This window comes from Chelonoidis abingdonii, chromosome 3 (genome assembly GCF_003597395.2).
Source record: "Chelonoidis abingdonii isolate Lonesome George chromosome 3, CheloAbing_2.0, whole genome shotgun sequence".
Taxonomy (NCBI): Eukaryota; Metazoa; Chordata; order Testudines; family Testudinidae; genus Chelonoidis; species Chelonoidis abingdonii.
The window spans coordinates 153,560,364-153,581,160 of record NC_133771.1 but is presented as its reverse complement, the minus strand read 5'-3'; the positions used below and the strand labels follow the sequence as shown (position 1 = coordinate 153,581,160).

Here is a 20,797-nt window from a genome sequence, read left to right as displayed (position 1 = left end):
TAGCTGTGCAGTTTACTTTGGCAAATAGCCATAAAGACTCAAGACCAGGATTAAACCACACAAGCTCCTTAATCACCTTACGTTGTTGTTTTTAACTTTCCAGAAAACATCTGAACTTTTAAGAAAACAACCCAGAGAGACGGAAAATCATCTTTCCACGTTACTAAAGGCAGCTAAATCCAGCAAAATGTCCTTAGTACCTACTCTGATGATATAAACAGCTATTCTCATTCACTTATCTAGAAGTAAAATTCACAGAGGCAACTAGTGTGAAGAACAGTAGCTTCTGCAGCTGAAAGCCACATCCTCTCACAGAACTTGGAATGTTATAGTTTTTTGTTTTTAATTTTATGTTAAATTGAATTCTGCAAATTATGGACATACAAAAACCAGAACTGAAGTGATTGGTGTCTGCTTGAAAGCTTTAGATCTTTACATTTATTTTTTAAAATTAAAATGATTGCATACAGCAGCCAATTATAAATGAAAAGGATTATTAGTCAAGTTATTAAAGTACATTTCCCAGTGTCAAATCTACTGCCTGATCTGCATCCCATATACACCACCAGTTACCTGTGAAGCATGGTTAATGGGTTTTGCACTTTTTATTTTACTCTCCATTGCTTATAAATATATTTAGATCCCTGGATATAAATCTTCTTCTGATTTCATCCCTATTTCGCTAAAAATCTGTCTCTCTTTTTCTTTGTAATTAAGATTAACTTTGTACACATAACCATCGTCATGAATGATGCCACCCCATCTCTGGAAATAGTGCTGGTTAATTAACTGGCACACTCACCCAGGCTGCCTCACTGTTTTTGTGGGACCCTTAAAACTAGTAGCTACTGCTTTTGTCTAGTTGAGGTTGTTTTTTAATTCGGGCATTTTCGAACTTTTTGAGTGTTTGACTTTGCAATCTTGATAATGTTCCTTTAACATACAGTTTTGTTTTGTTCTTGTGGTATAGAGTGTTTAGTTTAAACCTTTCTGACTTCTTCCTTATGCTCTACAGTGAGGAAGACACCTACTATAATGTTCTTGTTTAGAAACTGAAGACATTTAACCCTCTCCCTGCTAAACACTGGACGGAGTCTATACATCCTGCACAATTTTACATGAATAATTTTTAGCAGTCTGGATTCTGGGAGAACTTTGAAGTATTCTCATTGTTTGAGATCATAAAAATGCATCCCACCCCCAGAACTCTTCAGATCCACTGTCTCTTCTATACTTGACAAGGCTATTCTAATGGCAGGAAAAGCATGGCTCTTTCGGTTCATGCTACTATTAATTACTGAGCACTGACAAGATGATTGGTGCCATCTCTTCATGATAGTACAGCAATATCCCATTGCCAACAGCATATTTGGCTTTATTAGCTATTACTATATAGCAGGTATATTATATGCTAAAAATTACTTCAATTTCTCCCTGGTATATCTTTCACAAGGTGGAAGGAATGAGTACAGTAACCAAGCAGGAGATCTCCACATGCCCTCTCCACTGTAGAGAAGGTCTTTGTACCAGCACTGAGTAGACTGATGGGGTGAGGTTTATAGAAGTGGCACCATGTGTAAGTAAGATTACATGGGTTAACTGGCCTCCAACACTAACATTTGGAGTGGAGAAGCTGGTTGGGTGTCTGAAGTCCATCTCCCCTAGTTTCCAAGCTGCTTATAACTCTATCAAGTGTTTCTGCTATTCATGCATTCTCTAGAACTGCTTATCAAGATGCCTGTTTTTTTGTGTTTGTTTGCATTGTTTAATTTTGGTTTTATTCCTCTTGAATCGTTGTTATATGTTTCACAGTTATTTCTGGACTGAATAGTCCATGTATCTATATGAATGCTCATTCTTAATCTGGTTGGTGGAATTTTTACTTTTTGGTTTGTTGATGGCAAAAATCATGTTTTCTGTGTATTATGGATCATAAATCTCTTTTTTAAAATTCGCCCTAAAGACAGTAGAGCAGCACCACTGGCCAGTGTGTGCTTTCAATCAGCAACAGAACACTCTCTTATGTTGGAGCCAAACAAAAACCCCAAGTGCACCTCATCTGCAAGTTTTCCATGCCTGTGGTTGAGGTTTCTCACCATTGTTATTGCTGGAACTGTTTTTACTACCATTTATGAAAAGGATCTACATATGTATGTGTGTGTGCGTGCATGTGAGAAGGGGAAGGGAGAAAAAGAGGGGGATGTATGAGTTTGGTTTAAAATTGAAAATTCTAATTTGAAGAACTATTTATTTGTAGCTCTGAAAATAAATTTAGAAATGTCTAAAACACTAAGACAAGATTTTAAAATAGCCTCATGCTAACAGAAATTAACCATGATTTCCAATTTGATTTATTTCTACTGCAGAAATATTTTCTCCATGTCTGTATTTTTAAACATATTACAAACAGGGTTTTATTGTTTCAAATAGAGCAATCAGAGCATTAAAAAATTAAGTTAAGGTTTTACTGCTAAAAGATTGGAGAAGTCCTAAATTAAAGGTGCCTAAACTTTGTAGCAATAATGGTCACACTTAAAACTTGCCAGGAGTCTGAATATCCCCTCTAATTTATGTGCATTTTGTGACCAATTTTCTCCTTCCACCCCCACCATGGGATTTTAAAATAAAGGAAACATTTTCCAGCTATGAATACTTTTCCCAGTTTACAGCTCTGTGTCTTCTTGCTTCTCCCTCACCTTTTTCCATTTCTTTATTCTATTCCAGCGGTCGGCAACCTTCGGCATGTGTGCCAAAGGTGGCATGAGAGCTGATTTTTGATGGCACACAGAGGAGTCTGAGCTGCTCAGCCTGCCACCGCTCTGAGGCTTTCCACCGCCAGCTCCTGCCAGCTGAGGTCCCACCGCTGGTCCCACTCAGTGCGTGCTGCTGGCCTGGATGAAGGAACCCCAGGCTGGCAGCAGGCTGAGACCCTGGCTGGCAGGGGCCGGTGGTGGAAACCCCAGAGCTGGGGCGGGCTGAGCTGCTCAGCCTGTTGCCGCTCTGGGGTTCCCACTGTTGGCCCCTTGCCAGCCAGGGTCCCACCGCCGGTCCCATTCAGACCCAGGCTGGCAGCGGGCTGAGACCCCGGCTGGCAGGAGCCGGCAGTGGAAATCCCAGAGCGGTGGCAGGCTGAGCTGCTCAGTCGCTGCTCTGGGGTTCTGGCTGCCAGCACCTTGCCAGCCGGGGTCCCCCCCCTGCTGCAGCCCCACTCACCTTGCGCAAGCCGCCTGCCAGACATGGTCCAGGCCTCCGGCAGCTGAGGTGAGTGGAGCTGGCAGCTGGTAGGGCTGAGAAGGGCCGATCTGGGGTTCCAGCCACTGACTTCCTGCCAGCCAGGGTCTCGATCTCCAGCCTTGTTCAGCCTGGTTTCTGGCCTGGAGTCCCAGCAGGCCACCTTGGGCTCTGCTTTTGGCCTTGGATCATTCTCTGCAGCCTCCCCGCTGTGGCCCACTATCCCCAACCTGGGACAGTGAGGGTTGCACACAAGGCAAGAGGGAGTGCAACTTAGCAGCCCCATCTTAAAATTGCTTCTATCAGACCACACTACGTTTGACCTTATGCCTGCTATCGCCATTTTTTTCCCCCACTGAGAGCTGAAGGGAACATTTGACAAAATGGCAGCTCCTAAGAAAACAAAGCTAGATGTCCGATCATTTCAGCCTGCTTGGACAGACACACTTGGATTTATTGAAAAGAAGGAGCGTGCTATTTGTGCTTTCTGTTATTAAAGTATTGTTTGTCGCACATCAAGTGTTCAACAACATTTTGAAGCGAAGCATGAGAAAAACTTTCTTGACGAAGCAGACAAGACTGAATCATTCAAAAAGGCAGTAGCAGCCTTTGAGAGGCAAAGCAGTGTTTTTAAAAGCTTAAGCATAAGTAAAAATCAAGCTACAGAAGGAAGTTACAAGATTGCACAGTGCATTGCAAAAAACGGAAAGCCGTTTACAGATGGGGAATATATAAAAAGTTTTTCTCAGCAGTTCAGAGATTTTGTTCAATGATTTGCCAAATAAAGATACAATCATATCTAGAATAAAAGAACTGCCCATCTCTTCCAGAATAGTTGAGAGATGCATAAGTGAAATGGCAGAAAACATTAAGGAAAAGCAGATGACTGCATTGAAAAACACAGCAGTGTTTAGTGTTGCAGATGATGAGAGCGTGGATATAAATGACATTCCACGTTTGGCAGTTGTTGCAAGATATTGTGCTTCCGATGAAATCCAAGAGGAACTTTGTTGCCTAAAAGCCTTGCATGGCACAACAAAGGGGGAAGATACACTGGAAAGTTTTGTAAACCATTTTGAAGAATGAGGCGTTGACATCAGAAAAATATTTTGAGAGATAACAGATGGTGCTCCTGCCATGGTCGGAAAACAGAGGAGATTTGTAAAGTTACTTGAAGATCGAATTGGCCACCCAACAGTCAAATTTCACTGTATCATCCATCAAGAAAACCTGTGTGCTAAAATTTTTAATTCAGAGCTTAATAATGTGATGAATACAGTGGTGCGACTGAATTTCCTTGTTGCTCGATCTGCTTTGAGTCACAGACAATTTCAAGCACTGCTAGAAGAGATGGACAGTGCTTATAATGACATCCCACTTCACAGCAACATTCGGTGGCTAAGTCGTGGCGAGGTTTTGGTGCGCTTTGTAAACTGTTTTGATGCAATCAAGGCCTTTTTGTCGGAAAAAGAACAAAACTACCCTGAACTGGGTAATGATAAATGGCTGTGTAAGCTCATGTTTCTAACTGATATCACTGCTCACCTAAACGAACTCAACCTCTGTCTCCAGGGTGCAGGACAAACAGTTCTGGATCTTTATGAAGACTGGAAAGCATTTGTTGTGAAACTAGCAGTTTTTTCCAGGGATATTAAAACTTCTACTTTCCGCTAATGCCAACTCATAAAAGAGCTATCGACATGTTGCGCTGTCAATGTTGATGAGATTGGAAAGTCCGTGCAAGAACTGGAATCAGAATTTTCTGACGGATTTCAAGATTTCCAGCGATTTGGCCCAACGCTTTCTTTGGTAATTAAACCTGAGAAGTTCAACAAAAGAGCCTTGGATTTGTCTGTATTTTAGTGGATGAGTGTTGAAGATTTTGAAATGCAACTCATTCAGTTAAAAAGCTCAGAATTGTGGACATCAAAGTTTGTGGATCTGCAGAGTGCACTTGAAGCTACCAGAGAGATCGTGGGGCCTCTATTTTGACCTGCTGGACATCCCTGCCAGTGAAATGTAACTGTCTGAAGAAAATTGTATTTGCAATGCTTTCAGCATTTGGTTCCACATACCTGTGTGAACAGGTATTTTCATACATGAAATCTGTCCTCTGTCCCTTGTGGAGCTGGTTAACAAGTGATCACTCAGAAGCCTGTGTGCAGCTTAAAGTATCCAAATACGTGCCAGACATTGGAAAACTCAGCAAGGAAAAGCAAGGGCAAGGATCACACTAAACTGATAAGATCTGCATTTTAATTTAATTTTAAATAAAGCTTCTGAAACATTTTGAAAATCTTGTTTACTTTACATATAACAGTAGTTGGTTATATATTATAGACTTATAGAGAGACCTTCTAAAAAACATTAAAATGTATTACCGGCACGCAAAGCCTTAAATTAGAGTGTTTAAATGAAGACTCAGCACACCACTGCTGAAAGGCTGCCGATCCCTGTTCTATTCTCTCTCTCTCCTTCCATCTCTCTCTTTCCTTTTTCAATTAAATCCCCCACACACTGCAGTTTAATTTATTAAATATTATAAAGCATTAAGGTTGCCCAGTTAGTCACCAAAAGACAAGAAAAGCAGAAGTTAAGTTTCTAACATTCATTCAGTCTTGCTGCTTGTTCTGTACATGTCATACTACATATTTTATGACATGAACAATAATATTAAACTACATGTTTACCAGAAAAACAAGAATATAAAACACCATATACTTTATATGCAAGGTTGCTATATTAATGTTGGTTTTGGAATCTCAGAGCCAAATTGTGACCATCTTCTTTACCCAACTAGTTTTATACGATCAATGGGATCACTTACATGAGTAGGAATCTGGCCTTTAATTTTTGCATTTCTTAACTTCTTGTGACTGACAATGCACGTTCAATATTATATTAGCATAGCATTTAATATTTAGTTCTCTGGCTTCTCTTTAAAAAATTTAATGCAGCTTTAGGTGCTTCAAATGAGGAAGACGACAACTTTTATGGTGTTTGAAATGTTTTTAGCAACATAAGCACTTAAACTATATGAAATCCTTACTGTGGCATATGGCTACAGGGTGAAATTCACTTTGGTATCACTAGTCATCTCACCTTCACATGTTTGGCCATCTGTAGAAACTGAAAAGCCTTGCTCACAAATGCAATGGAAAGAACCATCTGTATTTAGGCATTCCCCATGTGGCAAACAAAGTTCAGATCCTTCACATTCATTGATATCTGGAAAACACAGAGCAGAGTGTAAAATGTTTTAAACTCCTCTCTCTAATATTACTTTTGCAGTTGATTCCAATGTGCATTAGTGTTTGGCATATTGCCACAACCTATTTACATTAGTTAACGACGGCCAGTAAAACTGTCAAAATTCATGTGAGGAATGCTGATACCTGTTAGCAGAAATGTGCTTCAGTTGCCATACATGATGTTTTCAGCCATGGGTGAAAGTGCTAAATCAATAAGAGTATGTTTACTAGAGTAATGGGTCAGATTTTCTGTGGTGCTCAACAGAAGTTTGGCAGAGAGGGAGGGGCTGCCAGGAAGTCAGTAATTACACCACTCTGACCCCAAGCACAAGTTAGAGCAGCATTTGAAACTAACTTCCACCAGCTAAGCAGATTCTAAGGGCAAATATGTCAGCTAAGCACAACCAGAGAGTAAGTACATTCTGGTCTAGCCATGCTCCCTTCACTTGACTCCCAATGTGGCTAAGTGGAGAATAGGGAGTGGTGCAGGGGCTAGCTACATCAGCTCTGCACTAGCTGACGACTCCCTTGTGTCAGGAGGAGAATTCTCAGATGGCCTAATCTGACTGTTTTCTGGCCCCTCTGTGCTGCCAAAGTGGCCCAGAACACAGCCGAGCTTTTGGTACAAGGTCTTGACAGCAGACTTTGGAAGATTACATGGTTTCCAATAAGCTGATTTTCTACACACTACAGCCAAAAAGCATCTTTAGAATTTGGGAATGTTCTCAAGATGTCGGTGCATACAGAGCAGTCAAGCACTGCTCAGTTTTCACAAGTAAAGATATTTTTTCTCCTTGCCTGCCCTGCAAACTCAACCTGGAATTAGAAAAATCAACTCTTTATTCTTTCTGGATCAAGCATCATCAACGATAAAAATTTCTGCAGCCAGAACTTAGACAATAATTCTGTTGATGATGCGTGAGCCAGAATAGAAAGCAGCTCAACGTTCTGGAGCAGAGTTTCTCAACCCATAGCCCACGGGCTGCTTGCGACCCAATCAGCACACATCTGCGACCCATGTGACATCCTCAGGGCCAGACAAGTAGTATAAATACTCTTGTGTGGGTGCAGGACACATAACATACAGAAAGCTGTATATGCGGCCCACAATGTAAATAGGTTGAGAACCCCTGTTCTGGAGTCTCATTGGTTGTGGAGCGTAACTAGAGGTAAAAAGTAGTAATACATATCTTAGTCAGCAAAGTAAGCAGATGGCTAAATACATACAAGGATCGCGTCTGTTGATCAAGAAGTTGCCATTTTTACATAGTCACTTTTCAGACTATAAATATACTTTTAGATTTTGCTCTACAAAACACTCAAAAACATTCAGGTAAGTCACCCAAATAAGCTTTTTCATTGCCCTCCGCTGGACTCGCTCCAATTTGCCCACATTCCTTCTGTAGCGGGGGGACCAAAACTGGATGCAATGCTCTAGGTGGGGCCTCACCAGTGCCGAATAGAGGGGAATAATCACTTCCCTTGATCTGCTGGCAATGCTCTTACTAATACAGCCCAATATGCCATTGGCCTTCTTAGCAACAAGGGCACATTGCTGACTCATATAGCTTCTCGTTCACTGTAATCCGCAGGTCATTTTCTGCAGAACTGCTGCTTAGCCAGTCTGTCCCCAGCCTGTAGCAGTGCATGGGATTCTTCCTTCCTAGGTGCAGGACACTGTACTTGTCCTTGTTGAACTTCATCAGATTTCTTTTGGCCCAATCCTCCAATTTGTCTAAGTCACTCAGGACCCTATCCCTACCCTCCAGCGTATCTACCTCTCCCCAAATCTTAGTGTCATCTGCAAACTTGCTGAGGGTGCAATTAATCCCATCATCCAGATCATTAATAAAGACCTAGTCTCTCGACTATCCTATGACCAACATGGCTATAGCTGTTTGTAACTATACAGTTTTGCTTAGATTCTGGCCACCTTTACATCCAAATGTAGTCCATGGACACCAGCAATACCTATGCTTAATTTTATTTTTATATATATACAAGGACCTGACTCCATCTGAAGCCCTAGAGACTGCTAAACAAAGGCTCACAGCACTAGCTACCAGGCTAAGGAGATACACTAGAGAAGCAGAGGCCAAAAAGTAAATGCCCTGTTCTCCAAAGAACCATCCAAGGTGTACTCCCAACTGCAGTGCAACAACACAATAACAGTCAGCAGAGCCACCAGCAGCAAGAGACTGAACAGTACTGGAAGAACATATGGGAAAGAGAGACTCATAACACCAGTGCAAGTGGCTGCAGGACCTGAGAACGAAGCACAGCAATCTCCCAGAACAGAAACCAGTCACCATCCCAGTAGAAGACATCCAGCAGCGGGTCAAGAACATAAGAGCTGGACAGCATGGACCAGACATGATCCACACCTACTGGCAAAGAAACTTACAGCAGTGCATGAACGCCTAGCCAGCACACGATGAACCAGCTGCTAGCAGCAGGCTCCCACCCAAACTGGCTAACACAGAGAAGGACAGTGCTGATCATGAAAGAACCCTGCAAGGGGACAGAACTGTCCAACTACGGCCAATAACCTGCTCCCCACAACATGGAAAGTCCTTATCAGGCATCATAGCTGCCAGCTACAGGACCACATGGGCCAGTACCTGAGCACGCTCAGAAGGGCATTGGGACAAACACCAGAGGCTCAAAACACCAGTTGCTCATAGATAGAGCAGTCGCCCAAGACTCAAGGTCTAGACAGACCAATCTGAGCACAGCCTGGATTGACTACAGGAAAGCCTATGACTCAATGCCGCACACGTGGATCTGTGAATGTCTGGCGCTATACAAAGTCAACAGGACACTAAGGACCTTCCTCAAGAATCAATGGACTTATGGAGACAACACTAAGTCAATCAGGCAGCTTGCACAAGTGGCATCAAGTGTGGCATATACCAAGTGATGCCACTGCCCCATGCTGTTCTGCATAGGCTTAAACCCCCTCAGCCAGATAATCACAAGGACTGGATACGGGTACAGGTTCAGGAGGGGAACTACCATCAGCCACCTCCTCTACATGGATGACATCAAGCTGTATGCTAGAATGAACGAGACATCGACTCCCTAATCCACCTGACACGGATCTACAGTGAGGTATCGGGATGTCATTCGGACTGGAGAAGTGTGGCCGGATTGGTAGTGAAGAGAGGAGAGTAGTCAAGACTGATGGGGTGGAACTACCAGCGGGCCACATAGCAGACATACAGATCAGCTACAAGTACCTTGGCATCCCACAGTCACATGGAAACCACGATGAGGAGCAAGAAGACAGCAACATCCAAGTATATCACCAAAGGATAAGACAGGTCCTGAAGAGCCAGCTCAGTGTGAAGAACAAATCCACGCCATCAACGGATACGCCTGCCAGTCATCAATACCCTGCCGGTATAGTGAGCTGGCAAAGGAGGACATGGAGGCTGCCGATGTGTGAAAACCCGGAAGCTCCTCACAATGCACGGAGGTTTCCACCCAAGTCCAACACCCAGAGACTGTATACCAGCCGGAAAGAAGGGCGGGCGGGGCTTGGTAACGCGTCAGAGCCTGTCCTGGATGAAACCGGAACATCCAGAGTCATCAGTAAGATGGCCCCCAAAGATGAGCTGCTGAGAGAATGCCGAGGCAGAGCACGACATGGGAGGAAGACAACGAAGAAGTGCCATGGCAAGACAAGCCTGCTGGGATGTACCTCGAGAGATGGCTGAGGTGGCTGACATTGGGAAATCTACCAGTGGCTGAAAAGGGCTGCACTAAAAGACAGCACTGAGGCACTATCATACAGCACAGGAACCAGGCACTGAGCACCAGATCCATTGAGGCAGGAGTTCTACCACACTAGAGAGGACCATGGTGCAGACTGTGCAGAGAGGCCTCAGAGACAGTCCAACACATAGTGGCAGGATGTAAGATGCAGGCAGGAACAGCATACACTGAACGGTACAAACCAAGTGGCTGGCATTGTGTACAGGAACATCTGCACAGCGTATGGGCTAGACTCTCCCAAGACCAGTGGGAGATTCCACAGAGGTTGTGGAGAATAGCAGGGCTAAAATCTGTGGGAACTTCAGATCCAGACGGACAGGCAGGTACTGGCCAATCAACCAGACATCGTGGTAATAGACAAGGGCCAGAAGACAGCGGTGGTGATAATATAGCAGTGCCAAGTGACAGCAACATCAGGAAGAAGGAATATGAGAAGCTGGAGAAGTAACAGGGCTGAAGAGAACTAGGAGGATGTGGAAAGTGAAGGCCAAAGTGGTCCCAGTGGTGGTAGGAGCACTCGGGGCTGTGACTCCTAAGCTGGGTGAGTGGCTCCAACAGATTCCAGAACCAACATCAGAGCTCTCTGTCCAGAAGAGTTGTCAGTGCTAGGAAACAGCTAAGATACTGCGCAGAACCCTCAAACTCCCAGCCTCTGGTAGAGGCCGAGGTTGAGGAAGCACATACCACCATAGGGGTGAGAGGGGAATTTTTTTATATATCTCACAAACAAGGAGGGTCTTGTTGGACCTCAGAGACTAACAAATTTATTTGGGCATAAGCTTTCATGGGCTATAACCCACTTAATCAGATGCATGGAGTGGAAGAAAGTAGGCATCTGATAAAGTGGGTTATAGCCCACGAAAGCTTATGCCCAAATAAATTTGTTAGTCGCTAAGGTGCCAAAAGGACTTGTCCTTGTTTTTGCTGATACAGACTAACATGGCTACCCCTCTGAAATAAACAGCACAGTCGTTTCACTACAATTACATATTGCACAAATTACAGAAGTGTCTTTAGACACAGAGTTAGCTTATCTCCTAATCCATGGGCATAACACTCTAAAACCAGTGTTCAATATACCACTCAAAATCTACAAGTACATTGGTGTCTCCAGATGTGAGATATTCACAACCCAAATCTAAAGCTCTTATGAAAACCTATTCACAACCCAAACCTAAAGTTCTTATGAAAAAAATGAGTAAGGTAAAATGAACTATTACTAGTGGTAAGGTACAGTATCTTTGGAAAGTAAGTTGTCCCTAGTTATACGCTGGGGATGTCTTAAAGCTGTTAGAAAAAATATTGGAAACCAAAATAAATGTTTCCAAAGATAGTACAAAGGGAACAAAGTGAAAATGGAAGGTTAATAGTGTTATAGTGACAGAATTAAGGTTTTTTGAGTGATCTTCAATGTGTACTTGCATACTTTCAAATGTTTTGGAGTGTTTTCACTAAGTGGCACTTAATCTTTGACTATCAAGACTTTCAAACATTTATATTCTTTGAGGAAAAAAATTCAAATAGTATTCTATCTGAAGGGATAAATCCTTTCAGCCTCAATTGCTGACTAATAATTGTTTTGCCTGTGAATATTTATTGTCTCTGTCAAGTGGAAAACACGGTTACTCACCTTTGTAATTGTTGTTCTTTGAGATGTTTTGCTCATATCCATTCCAGTTAGGTGTGCGCGCGTCGTGTGCACGTCCGTCGGAAGATTTTTACCCTAGCAACACTCGGTGGGCCAGCAGGGCGCCCCCTGGAGTGGCGCCGCTATGGTGCCAGATATATACCCCTGCCAGCCCATCCGCCCTTCAATTCCTTCTTGCCAGCTACTCTGACAGTGAGGAAGGAGGGCGGGTTTGGAATGGATATGAGCAACACATCTCGAAGAACAACAATTACAAAGGTGAGTAACCGTGTTTTCTTCTTCGAGTGCTTGCTCATATCCATTCCAGTTAGGTGATTCCCAAGCCTTACCTAGGCGGTGGGGTCGGGGCGAGACGACGTGGAATGCAAGACCGCTGAGCCAAAGGTGGCATCGTCTCTGGACTGCTGGACCAATGTGTAGTGTGATGCAAGGGTGTGGATGGAAGACCAGGTAGCCACGCGACATATTTCCTGGATGGGAACATGGGCCAGGAAAGCAGCAGATGAGGCTTGAGCCCGAGTAGAATGGGCAGTGAGATGGCCAGTCGGAATGTGAGCCAAGTCACAGCATGTCCGGATACAGGATGTCACCCAAGATGAAATCCGTTGGGAAGAGATTGGCATGCCCTTCATGCGCTCTGTGACAGCTACAAAGAGCTGAGGCGAATGTCGGAAGGGTTTGGTCCTCTCGATATAAAAGGCAAGAGCCCTGCGGACATCCAGAGTATGCAGCTGTTGTTCCCACCGCGATGATTGCGGCTTCGGGAAAAAGACTGGTAGAAAGATGTCTTGATTAACGTGGAAGGCAGAGACCACCTTAGGAAGGAATGCCGGGTGCGGTCGCAGCTGTACCTTGTCCTTGTGGAATACTGTATATGGGGGATCCACAATCAAAGCTCGAAGTTCTGAGACTCGCCTAGCCGAGGTGATAGCGACGAGGAAGGCTGTCTTCCAGGACAGGTACAGCAGCGAGCATGTGGCTAAAGGCTCAAAGGGGGCACCCATGAGCCTAGCTAATACGAGGTTTAGATCCCAGGTAGGGGTTGGGTGCCTGAGCTAGGAGTAGAGCCCTCTCAAGGGGGGGAGGAATCTGGAAACTATGGGGAAGAAAAAGATTGAACTGCCAGTTTCCCCAGGATGGAAGGTGGAAATAGCTGCAAGATGCACCCTTATAGAAGAGATCGCCAGGCCTGCTCCTTGAGGGACCATAAATAGTCCAAGATAATGGGGACTGATACACCTTCGGGGATAAAGTCATGCTGAGGCGCACACCAGTGGGAGAAGCGCTTCCACTTGGCGAGATATGTCGTCCGCGTGGAGGCTTTCTGCTTCCCAGCAGCACCTGTTGCACTGAGGTGGAACAACGCAACTCAGATTGGCTCAACCAGACAGCAGCCATGCTGTCAGATGAAGGGACTGCAGGTCCGGGTGGTGAAGCCTGCCGAAGTCCTGCGTTATGAGGTCTGGCAGAGTGGCAGGGGGATCAAGGGTCTCGCCAGAGAGGTCGAGCAGCAGGGTGTACCAGTGCTGTCTCGGCCATGCTGGAGCGATCAGATTAGTGGGCTCTGTCCCTGCGGAGCTTGAGTAGAACTCTGTGGACGAGAGGAAATGGTGGGAAGGCATAAAATAGGTGACCTTTCCACGGAATTAGGAACGCGTCCGAGAGGGAGCCCGGGGAGTGACCTTGTAGGGAGCAGAACGCCTGGCATTTCCTGTTCTCTTGGGAGGCAAAGAGGCCTATGTGGGGGAAGACCCACTTCTGGAATACAGAATGGAGAATGTCCAGACGGATGGACCACTCGTGAGACAGGAAAGATCTGCTCAGTTGATCTGCAAGCGTGTTCCAGACTCCTGGGAGAAAGGAGGCTACGAGGTCTACTGAGTGGGCTATGCAGAAGTCCCATAGTTGAATCGCCTCCAGACAAAGGGGGGAGGATCGTGTCCCTCCCTGTTTGTTTATGTAATACATGGCCGTTGTGTTGTCTGTGAACACTGCAACACAACGACCCTGTAGATGACGCTGGAACGCTTGGCATGCCAGTTGGACCGCTCTCAGTTCTCGGACATTTATGTGTAACGCCAGCTCCCAAGACGACCAAAGGCCTTGAGTGCGAAGGTACCCTAGGTGAGCACCACAGCCGAGATGACGCGTCCATTGTTAGGGACGCGGAGGGCTGCAGTGGATGGAACGGCAGACCTGCACACACCAGGGATGGTATCAGCCACCAGTCGAGGGAGCCTAGAATGCTCGGTGGAATTGTGAGTATAATGTCTATGGCGTCTCTGCCCAGACGATAGGCTGAGGCAAGCCAAGTTTGAAGAGGACGCATGCGCAATCTGGCGTGCTTTGTGACGAATGTGCACGAAGCCATGTGACCGAGGAGGCCAAGGCAAGTGCGGGCAGAGGTTGTGGGAAGCTTTGAAGTCTTTGTACAAGGGAGACTATAGCCTGAAAACGAGGTAGAGGCAAACTGGCCGTTGCAAGATTGGAGTCCAGCGTGGCCCCAATGAACTCTATCCTCTGTGTAGGCACCAGAGTGGATTTTTCCAAATTGATTATCAAGCCTAGATGCGTGAAAAGGTCCTTGATGATTCTCACATGACTAGTGACTTCTGCCTCGGAGGTCCCTCGAATAAGCAGTCGTCGAGGTATGGGAAGACATGTATTTGACGACGACGGAGGGAAGCGGCGACTACTGCCATACACTTCGTGAATACCCGAGGGGCCGAGGAGAGGCCAAAGGGAAGGACCGTAAACTGATAATGTTGATGATTCACCACAAAGGGTAGGTACCGTCTGTGCAGGGACTAAATTGCAATGTGGAAATATGCGTCCTTCATGTCGAGAGTGGCGTACCAATCTCCGGGATCCAGGGAAGGAATGATGGTTCCCAGGGATACCATGCAGAACTTGAGCTTTTTCATGAATTTGTTCAGTCCTCGCAGGTCTAGGATAGGCCGGAGGCCCCTTTTCGCCTTGGGGATTAGGAAATATCGGGAATAGAACCCGTTGCCCCTTAATTCCTCCGGTACCTCCCCTATAGCTCCGATTGTAAGGAGCCTCCAAACCTTCTGCAGGAGGAGTTGCTCGTGAGAGGGGTCCCTGAAGAGGGATGAGGAGAAACAAACTGAAGATGGTATCCAAGCTCCACCGTGCGTAGGACCCAAAGATCCGGGTTAATTGGGACCACGCAGGGAGGAACAGGGAAAAGGCGGTTGTAGAACTGAAAAGGATCCTGGGAGACAATTGGTACACTGCTCTAGGGCGCACCCTCAAAAGTTTGATTTGGGTCCCGCTGTTGTCTTGGTGGGACCGGAATTGTTACCTCCTTGAGGTCCAGACTGACGTCTGTGATTGGTACAACCTCGCCTTCTGGTAAAGTCTTGCCTTGGCCTAGGTGGGGGGTAAGGGCACTGAGGTTGGGAGCGGAAGGATCGTCTTTGAGTCTGTGGCGTATGCATGCCAAGCGAATGGATAATTACGCGATTGTCTTTTAGACACTGTAGCCTAGGGTCCATCTTCTGTGAGAATAGGCTCTGGCCATCAAATGGTAAGTCTTGTATAGTGTGCTGAAGTTCAGGTGGCAGGCCTGACACTTGCAGCCATGATATACGTCGCACGGCGATTCCAGAGGTGACCGTTCTAGCTGCCGAATTGGCGGCATCCAACGAGGCCTGTAGGGAGGTCCACGCTACTTTCTCTCCTTCCTCCAGAAGTGCTGTAAATTCCTGGCGGGAGTCCTGCGGGATCAGCTCTGTAAACTTCCCTACCGCCTCCCAGGTGTTGTAGTTGTACCTACTCAGGAGGGTTTGTTGGTTTGCTACCCTGAGTTGGAGGCCTCCCGTGGAATAGATTTTTCGTCCCAACAAATCCATTCACCTAGCCTCCCTTGATTTAGGTGCAGGGGCTTGTTGGCCATGGCGCTCCCATTCATTGACGGACTGTACAACCAATGAACAGAGAGGGGGGTGCACATATAGGTACTCATACCCTTTGGAGCGCACCATGTATTTCCGTTCGACCCCTCTGGCTGTGGGCGGGATGGATGCCAGGGATTGCCAGATGGTGTCTGCCCTAGCCTGGATTGAACGAGTGAAGGGAGGGCCACCCTAGTTGGTGCCTCCGCCGACAATATACTTATCACCGGGTCTTCCACCTCTGGAACTTCCTCTACTGGCAAGTTGATATTCTGGGCGACATGCTGCAGAAGGTCCTGGTGTGACCCGAGGTCGACCGGAGGCGGGCCCAGTGATGACGTCCCTGCTACTGCTTCATCCGGAGAAGAGGAGGATGGAAGCTCCGGGACGAGTGGGTCCTGTACTGATTCCTGATCCTGGGGGACCTCTGGAGCCAGAAGATCGTGTGGGTCCGGTGCGTGGGCAGGAGCTTCCTCCGTACCAGCCAGGGGAGGTCTGCTAACAGTGGCCTCTGGCACGCGGTGTTCTCAGGGACCGGAGTGTGATGGTACAGCGGGTTCACCTTGGGCTTGGTGATAAGCCCAAGGTGTCCAAAAGGACCACTGATGAGATCCCTGGTCCGGGCCATGGGTTCCTCGGGCAAACCTGCTGTAAGTATCCGAATCCCCATAGGAAGCACTGTCCACATGGGATGAGATGGATGGACGACGAGAAGGCCACGGAGGAGCTGAGACCGTTTGGGGAGGGTCTCTGCGTCCATTCGATACGTCTCCAAGCGGCAGCGCAGAATGGTACCGGGAGTCGTACCGGTGCTGGGAGTGAGACCGGGACCTGCGACCGGCGCAGTGCCGGGAGGTCGACCGGTGCCTTGAATCCCCACGACGAGATCGGCTGTGAGAGGTATGATGCTGCGAGCGGTGCCGGGACCTGGATCGGTGCTGAGAGTATTGGGTCGGCGACCGGGATCTCGAACGGTGCTGCGAGTATGACCGGTACCTAGATGGAGAATGGTATCGGGACTGCGAGCGGCGTCAGGACCGGGATCGATGACGGGACCGAGAGTGCCTGCGGGACCTGGACCGTGATCAGCGATGTTCGGTGGCACCGGGCGAGGATGGTCTCATCAGGGAAGGCTTGCCTAACGATTGAACAAGCTGCACCGGCGGTGCCGGGGGTTGAGGCAGCTCAGGCTCCGTCAAGGCAATCAACTCCCGTGCAGTGGAAAACATCTCCGGCGTGGAGGGCACGATAAGCTCAACCACAGCGTGTGCCGGGGAGCTGGTAGGCACTGGACTCGACGGCTCTTGCGAGACCGGAATCAACGGTGCAGAAGACGTCCGTGCTGCGGCAGTTGACGGTGCCGGGCGGTCCGACTTAGTTATGCGCTCCGACTGCAACGTAGATATGGGAGCTGCAGGAGTTTAATGCTTCTTGCTCCTTGGGAAGAGAGCAGTGCCGGCCAGGAGTTGGGCTGATGATGGCTGGTGTCGAGGAGCCTTCACTGTACCCGTGCACTCCAGTGCGGAGGAGGCACTTGTCCCCAGTGTCGCAGTCAATGCCTAAGATGGAGGAGTTAGAGCTGCCTCCATCAAGAGTTACTTTAGACAAATGTCCCACTCCTTTTTCGTCCGGGGCTTGAAAGCCTTGCAGATGCGGCACTTGTCTGCGAGGTGGGATTCGCCCAAGCACTTGAGACAGGAGTCGTGAGGGTCTCCTGTGGGCATCGGCCTATGACAGGCCGAACACGGTTTGAATCCCGGTGAACTGGGCATGGACTCCGGTACCGGGTGAGGGGAAGGGATTAATCCCTGATCCCCTTCAACTATACACAATAACTACTACCAAGAACTAATAAAACTAGAAAACTAACTAGAACTATAGAATATCGAACTATATACACAATAACAATTAGAAACGAGCGAATAGCTAGGGAAGTGGAGATCAGCTAAGCCATGCTCCACTGTTCCAACGACCGACACAGGCTGTAAGAAAGAACTGAGGGGCGGATGGGCCAGGAGGGGTATATATCCGGCACCATAGCGGCGCCACTCCAGGGGGTGCTCTGCCGGCCCACCGAGTGTTGCTAGGGTAAAAATCTTCTGACAAACGTGCACGCAGCGCACGCACACCTAACTGGAATGGATATGAGCAAGCACTCGAAGAAGAACTATTAATTATAACAAGATACAAAATAAATATACCTAATTGTGTAGTCTTATTTTTCATTTATTTTCCTGTTGTATTTTTTAAATCTTGTACTTAACAGATCTACAACATTGATAAAAATGGTATAAAATGATTTGTTGTAATTTTCAGCACAACCTGAGTTATCAAAATGAATCTCTCTCAGGACTTGGGAAGACACAACTCTAGCCCTATGTTAGTTTATAAAGAATTCCTACCTCATGATATGAAGGCTGAGACTATGCCTGTTGGAACAGTTTTTCAATGTATAGGGAAGTCTGCCTGTGCCACAGCAGATGATTGTTTATAGCAAGAAGAGAAGGATAAGAAGGTGCCTGTAAATCCTGTTGATTTGGGATTCTCTTTTATACTATAATTTATAACATTCATCAGATATCTTAACTGAATCAGACTATACCTTGACATCCCCTGTTGGCCATTTGCTGGAAGCCATCTGGACAAGTGCATTCATAAGAACCTTCAGTATTAATGCAGTTTCCTCTAAGGCAAATATCACTGTCTTGAAGGCATTCGTTAATGTCTGAAATCAAACCATTGCCAAAAAATTAGATAATTTCAAAACTGAATAAACTCTTGAAAGTGACATTTAATACTGGTATATCAACTTGAAGTAACAGCTTATATTTACTATATTTAAATAAAAATAACAAATTTTTAAATATAGCAAGAGTGCCCACACAATGTTGATTGTAATGCTGACTGAGACAACTCCCTCCCTCTAGATGCAAGAGAATTATACAAAATTCTCCCCCATTTCCATGTGAACTGTGGGGCTATTGCACTACAAGCAACTTCAGTGGCTTAGAAACCTAAAGCATGTGCACATTTAGAAAACACGAACTCCACAGTGATGCAAATACAGAGTCTGACGTACATGCAACACAAACACTATGATGCTTCTGCAACATTAGTTCCATTACATGCAAACAATACAAACTAATCTACTGTCATTCAATAAGATGCTGTAATCTCACTCAAAGCAGTTTTTATAAATGAATGCTGCCCAGGTTATGTAATCTGTTCCACATGGATATGCAGGATTTTTATGCTTTCTCCATAAATTGTACAAACTATGTTGCCTGGTTACCTTTTGTAAATTGAGTTGAATTCACGCTTTGGTACTTTCTGAACTTGTTTGTTTTGGACACTACTGGGCCACCATGCAAACTTTTATAAACTGGTAATGATATTAAGAATTCACACTCAGGTCCACATTGTCTGCAAGTATAATTCAACATAGCTCCACTGAAGTCAATACAGCTATATTGATTTACACTAATGGACTGATCCAAAGCCCTTGAAGTCGTTGGAAAGACTTCCATTGACTTAACTAGGCTTTGGGATAAGGTCTCAGCTGAGAATCAGGGCCTCAACCATTGTGAAATTAATATGATGGTAGCAGCTGAAATGATACACTGATAAATGCAAGTATCAGAGGGGTTGCCGATGAAGTGGGTATTCACCCATGAAAGATCATGCTCCAATATGTCTGTTAGTCTATAAGGTGCCACAGGACACTTTGCTGCTTTTGATAAATGCAAGGAAGCAATAAATCAGCTATTTTATTATAGGACAATATGAAGAAGTGATTATAGCCAAAATGCTTACATTACATGGATACTATATTTCACTACTGCCAAGGAAGCTATTTAATGTTTTATGATTGTGTCTCACTAGTTTTAGAGGAAAACGGAAAGTAAAAGAAGATAAAGTAGAAAAAAGCAGTATGTAGGCTACAGGAAGATAGGATTTTCTTTGATACACAAAACAAACAGCTTTATGTGATGGATTTTTATTATTCTGACCTTTTATGCATGACTTTTTAGCAGACCAAAATGATGCCGCCTTTTCCATTTGGACGTGAACCCAATAAAAGAACATAAGGCTCTTTCTGATCTTTGGATTTAATCTTTTTTTTTTTTTTTTTTTTTTTTTAAGAGCTTTCTTGCATATGTGAAAGTTCTTATTTCAGATGAAATTGCACTTAATGATGATGACGTTATGTGAACTCTTGATAAACATATTTGATTTCACATGAATGTGTTTTATATTTATAGCATATTTTCAACTGAAAAAAATGATAGTTTATTTAAATGGTAATTCACTCTGACTGAGAGCAAGTGAAAAAATTAACTCCCATGCACTGAATAAATGCCAAACCCCACAAAAAGATGTTTTCTGCCAAATTCATTCAAAGTGAAATTTTATTAATCCTAACATACTACACAACTCCCTCTTCTTCTATTGTAACTGTTCATAGCTCCTATGATCAGAGTGCAAGAACCCAAAGAAATAGAGCTTTTTTTTCGTTGATTTCTTAAAACATTAGATTCCATGAATTGCATGAGAAGCTGGTATCCTAGTCTGTGAAGGGAAGATCCTATGACTACCTACCTGGGCTACTCTTTTTCCATCAACAGAGGTACTGAATCATTGTGGAGATGGTATCTTCCTTTTTCTCTGCATGTCTTATTTGATTCTAGCCCCTGAACAGAATTTCCCAAAACTCCTTCATGTGCAATCTTGTTCTATATATGAGATTTAAAGATCTAGGAGTTGTATGTGAAGAACCGCTGGGAAGACTCTGGCCTTTTTGTGTCTGTGTCTACTCCAAAGTGAAACCATCTGAGGGTTTTTCTCTAAGATAACCCAGAACAACTGTTCTTGAAACCTGGAGAGAGCCCCCTTGGGCTGAAGGTTTTCTTGAGATGAAGCTCATATAAGAATGTCAAGAAGCAATGAGAATAAGCAAGGACAGAGAATATACC

General features: G+C 45.3%; 1 protein-coding gene across 6 annotated transcripts in view; it reads right to left on the bottom strand.

Annotated features, from left to right (window-relative positions):
• The window catches only part of LOC116819065 (latent-transforming growth factor beta-binding protein 1-like), a 211,884-nt gene that overhangs the window by 105,316 nt on the left and 85,771 nt on the right, over positions 1-20,797 (bottom strand). For all 6 annotated transcript variants that reach the window (XM_075064232.1, XM_032770469.2, XM_032770468.2 and 3 more), the window contains 2 exons: positions 18,427-18,549; positions 6,334-6,459 (listed from right to left, as the gene is read on the bottom strand). In XM_075064232.1, coding sequence (XP_074920333.1) covers positions 6,334-6,459; positions 18,427-18,549 — 249 coding nt within the window. The remainder of the gene's footprint in view (positions 1-6,333; positions 6,460-18,426; positions 18,550-20,797) is intronic.